This window comes from Amblyomma maculatum, chromosome 5, assembly GCF_055883805.1.
Source record: "Amblyomma maculatum isolate TAMU_Amacu chromosome 5, ASM5588380v1, whole genome shotgun sequence".
NCBI classification, from domain to species: domain Eukaryota; kingdom Metazoa; phylum Arthropoda; class Arachnida; order Ixodida; family Ixodidae; genus Amblyomma; species Amblyomma maculatum.
In genome coordinates this window covers 51,887,305-51,891,528 of record NC_139348.1, presented here as the reverse complement: position 1 = coordinate 51,891,528, position 4,224 = coordinate 51,887,305, and the positions used below count along the sequence as shown (strand labels likewise).

Here is a 4,224-nt window from a genome sequence, read left to right as displayed (position 1 = left end):
ACAACCACACAGCACATAGTTTAAGTCTACACGGTCACTGCACCGTTCACACAGATGTCCGTCGTAGTCTGGGTCGATGTGCTTCATGCGCCAGGGGTTGGGGTATGAGTTCGTTTGGAGCAAGCGTAACGTGACTGATTGGCTGCGGGAGGGGAAATGCTCGTCTGTCTAGATAAAAGTGCTTAGTGAGCTCGTTGTACGTGAATAATTGGTCTCTGTACTCTATATGAGAAGTAGCAGAGGAAACCGGAGGGACGCGGTCGATGAGTCCTCGCGCCGCCTCGTGTGCCATCTCATTGAGTTTCCGCAGGCCGCCCCCTAAGCTGCCGATGTGTGCCGGGAACCATACGATCGAGTGATCGGTGATGTTACTTCCGCCTAAGATCCGTAGCGTCGTCGTGTCTGTATCCGTGTTGGAAAGAACGTGGCCACAGCGTGATGTCCAGAACAAGAAGAGCGTACGTTTATTGAAGCGTGCCGATTATATAGCCCGCAAGTGATAACAGGCAGCTCGCACCGCGCATGTCAGCGGCCGACACGCACCGTCATACACGTGCCTGATACATCTTTTCGCGGGAACAAAGAAAAACAGTTGCAGCAACAGGGATTAGTTAAGCGCACTGGTTAAATTCCTCGTCATAGCCAAGGCGTTTCGGGGCCCGCCTGTTCCGGGACGACCTCCTTAATACTGGTGGCTGTAAGGTACCCGGAAGCTCGCTTCCCGCTGTATTGGCCGCGCACGGTGGTTCCCCAGCAGTCCTTTGTGGTCCTCCCGAGGCCTGCGATGCGAGGCAGGTACCAGGTGACGAAGGCGAGGCAGGTACCCGGGGGTTGTCGATTGGCCTACTTGTGTCGCCACCGTCGTCACTGTCCGTCTCGGCATACCGCTCTCGCGTCTCTACGAGATGTCGCCGGTTACGTCGCAGAACTCGTCCATCTTCCGTTAGAAGCTGGTACGACCTTGGAGCAGGAGCGCCTACGACCCTCGCCTTCCGGTCCCACGTTGTAGTTCCTCGCAGCCTTACCACGTCGCCTCGAGAAAGCTTCGGCAACGGTTTGCCCTGCGTTTTCTGGCGATGCTTCTCTACCTTGCTGCGCGGCACTTCTTCAAAGTCGGGAAGGTTGGCTCGCAGGCGTCTTCCTTGCAAAAGTTCCCCCGGGGATCGGCCGTCTTCGAGTGGTGTTGACCGATAGGCCAGCAGGCCTTGCCAGAAATCGTCCCCGGAATCCTGGGTTTTCTTCAAGATGCGTTTGACAACCTGCACACCTTTTTCAGCCAGCCCATTTGACTGAGGATAATAGGGACTCGAAGTCACATGCGTAAAGTCATAGTTTTTTGCAAATACCGCAAACTCGTGGCTCGAAAATTGAGGACCATTGTCCGTGCACACTTCTAGTGGCACGCCATATCTTGCGAAGATAGCGCTGAGTGCAGCAATTGTAGCCCTTGCACTAGTGTCCTGAAGTTGCTGCACCTCTGGAAAGTTAGAAAATGCATCGTAAGCAACCAAGTACGAGTCTGCAGCAAAGAAAAAGATGTCCACTCCCACCCGATACCATGCACATCAGGGAGTTGGCCGCATAAGAAGTGGTTCTTTTGCGTGCGCGTAAGCGAATTTCCTGCAGGTTGGACAGCTAGCTGCCAGAGAAACAATCTCACTGTTAAGGCCCGGCCAGAAAACAAGACGACGTGCCCTCTCTTTACATTTTTGCATGCCAAGGTGTCCCTCATGAATTCTAGACAGAATTTTCTTTCGCATGCTCTTTGGTACGACCACTTTGGAGCCTTTAAAAAGTATTCCATTAACCACAGAAAGGTCTTGTGTAAAAGGCTTGAGTTCACCTTCCACTGGTTGTCCCCTTGACAGACTTTGCACCACGGCTTGCAGATAGACGTCGCACGCAGCTTCTCTCTGCAGTTCGCGCTGCGTCGTTGGCGTCACCCTATAACCCAGGGATTCGACTGCGTGAATTTCCACTTCATCCATGCCAGTGTCTTGGCGGCTGCTGCTGCTGCCATCAGCCGTTGATCGTGATAACATATCAGCTAGAACCAAGTTCTTGCCGGGAATGTACTGCAAAGAGAAGTCATACATAAACAAGCACAAAAAAAATCTTTGCAGTCGAGGTGGCATGTCATCGATTGCCTTTTCCGCAATTGATAAGAGTGGCTTATGGTCAGTTTCTATTAGCAGTTGTCGCCCGTAGACAAACTGATGGAACTTTTCGCAACCAAAGCAAATGCCAAGGGCCTCCTTTTCAATTTTGATAATACCTCTGCTCTGCTTGTGTTAGAACACGGGATGCGTATGCCACGGGTCGCCATTCATTATAATGACGTTGCAGAAGGGCCGCCCCTACCCCGTTCCGCGAAGTGTCGCATGTAATCTTTGTGTCCCTTCGAGCGTCAAAGATTGCGAGCACGGGAGCGGTAGTCAAAACTTGTGTTACGTTTTTCCACTCTTTAGCGTGGTTTTCAGTCCACTGAAAATCGGAGCGACATTTGATAAGATCCCTTAATAACGCCGTTCTTTCCGACAGCCGCGGCACGAACTTCCCAAAATACTTCCCAGCATACGTTGAACATCCGCTTTGCTTGTTGGTTCTGGCATGTCAATCATTGTTTTAACGAGCTGTGCGTTAGGAGATATGCCATTTCCGGTTATTATGTCACCGAGGAACTTTACTTCGGTCACATTGAACTTGCACTTCTGTGCATTGAAAGTCAACCCCGCTTTTTCGACAGCTTTCAGGACAGCTACTAGTCGGTCGTCGTGCTCTTGTCTCGTTGAGCCCCACACCAGAATGTCATCAATATATACTAGCACGCCTGGCAGCCTGTCCAGAACTTGAGTCATTGTTTGGTGAAACACTTCCGGTGCAGATGATATTCCAAACGGCAACTGCAGAAATCAATACCTCCCAAAGGGTGACGAGAAAGTACATATCCTTGACGTTTCTTCGTCTAGTGGTATCTGGTGGTACCCCGAGTTAGCATCCAAGCAACTTAAGTATTTCACACCCGCCAACTTAGCTTCCAAGTCTTTTCGTCTCGGGAGGGGAAAATGCTGCCTCTTAACGTGCCGATTGATCTGCCTGGGATCCAAACAAACTCGCAAACCGCCATCTTTTTTCTTGACGACAACCAGTGGACTTACCCAGTAAGTAGGCTCCTTCACTTTCACAACGATGCCAGCTCGTTCCATTCTTTCGAGTTCCTTTTTGAGAGGCTCCTCCAGCGCCAAAGGAACCCGGCGGGCTGGCTGCACGACCGGTACTGCTCCAGGTTCCAGGACCATGTGATATGGCTGCTTCAAGCAATCAAGTCCTTCGAAAATATGCCTGAAATTTTTGAGAGAACCTTCTGTAGGAGACGTATTTATAACATTCACGGTACGCTGAACCAGTCCCAAGGCTTCACTGGCGTCCAGTCCGAGTATAGGCTGCCGACAGTTTTTCACAATGAAGAGTTTCACTACAGTGTGGGAATTTCCAACGCGAACAGTTTCCGACACTGTCCCAAAGCACGTAATAACGCCGCCGTTATATGCCCGTAGTACTGTGCTCGTCGGAGTTAGTGCTCCAGCTGATGGCAGTTTTCGATAGACTGAAAACGGTAAGAGGCTCGCTTGCGCCCCTGTGTCTATTTTGAAGGCAATCTCCTGACCGCCGACTTCAGCATTTACAGTCCACTCATTCGTGCCACATTCAATTCCTACGTCCAGTACGTCAAAGTCGTTCTCCGGAAGTCTGTCGACTCCGCCAACTTCTTTTGACTTCCTACAGCAGATAGCAAAGTGATCAAACCTACCACACACGTAGCACTTTTTACCAAATGCTGGGCATTGCTTCCGTTTGTGCTTGCGATTACACTTTCTACACTGCCATTGCTCCCCGCGGCACTTGGGCTCTTTCTGTGCATGCTGCAAGTCTGTGCACCCTTGAAACAAAATCCACACAACCCTATTCTTTACGCCCCACCTCTTTTTGTTGTGCTACTGATTCTGCAATTTTACACATCTCCTCCGCTTTTTCCAACGTCAATCCTTTCTCTTGAAGCATCTTCTCTCGTAATCTAGGACTGTTGGTACCAAAGACGATCTGGTCTCTTACCAATGAGTCGTGTAACGTCCCAAAGTTACATTGTGGAGCTTGCTTCTTCAAGCCAGGTAAAAATTTTTCGAATGGCTCTCCTTCCGCTTGGTTCCTCGTGCGAAAAATGTA

At 50.4% G+C, this 4,224-nt stretch overlaps 1 protein-coding gene across 1 annotated transcript; it reads right to left on the bottom strand.

The window, feature by feature from the left end:
• Positions 1 to 409: 409 nt before the first annotated feature.
• On the bottom strand, positions 410 to 3,973 carry LOC146188305 (uncharacterized). The gene is made up of 3 exons (XM_084603723.1): positions 3,159 to 3,973; positions 1,844 to 2,075; positions 410 to 1,477 (listed from the first exon to the last, which is right to left on the bottom strand). The coding sequence occupies exons 1-3, from the start codon at positions 3,297 to 3,299 to the stop codon at positions 612 to 614; spliced, it is 1,239 nt and encodes a 412-aa protein (XP_084459849.1). The 5' UTR covers positions 3,300 to 3,973; the 3' UTR covers positions 410 to 611.
• Between the last annotated feature and the right edge of the window lie 251 nt (positions 3,974 to 4,224).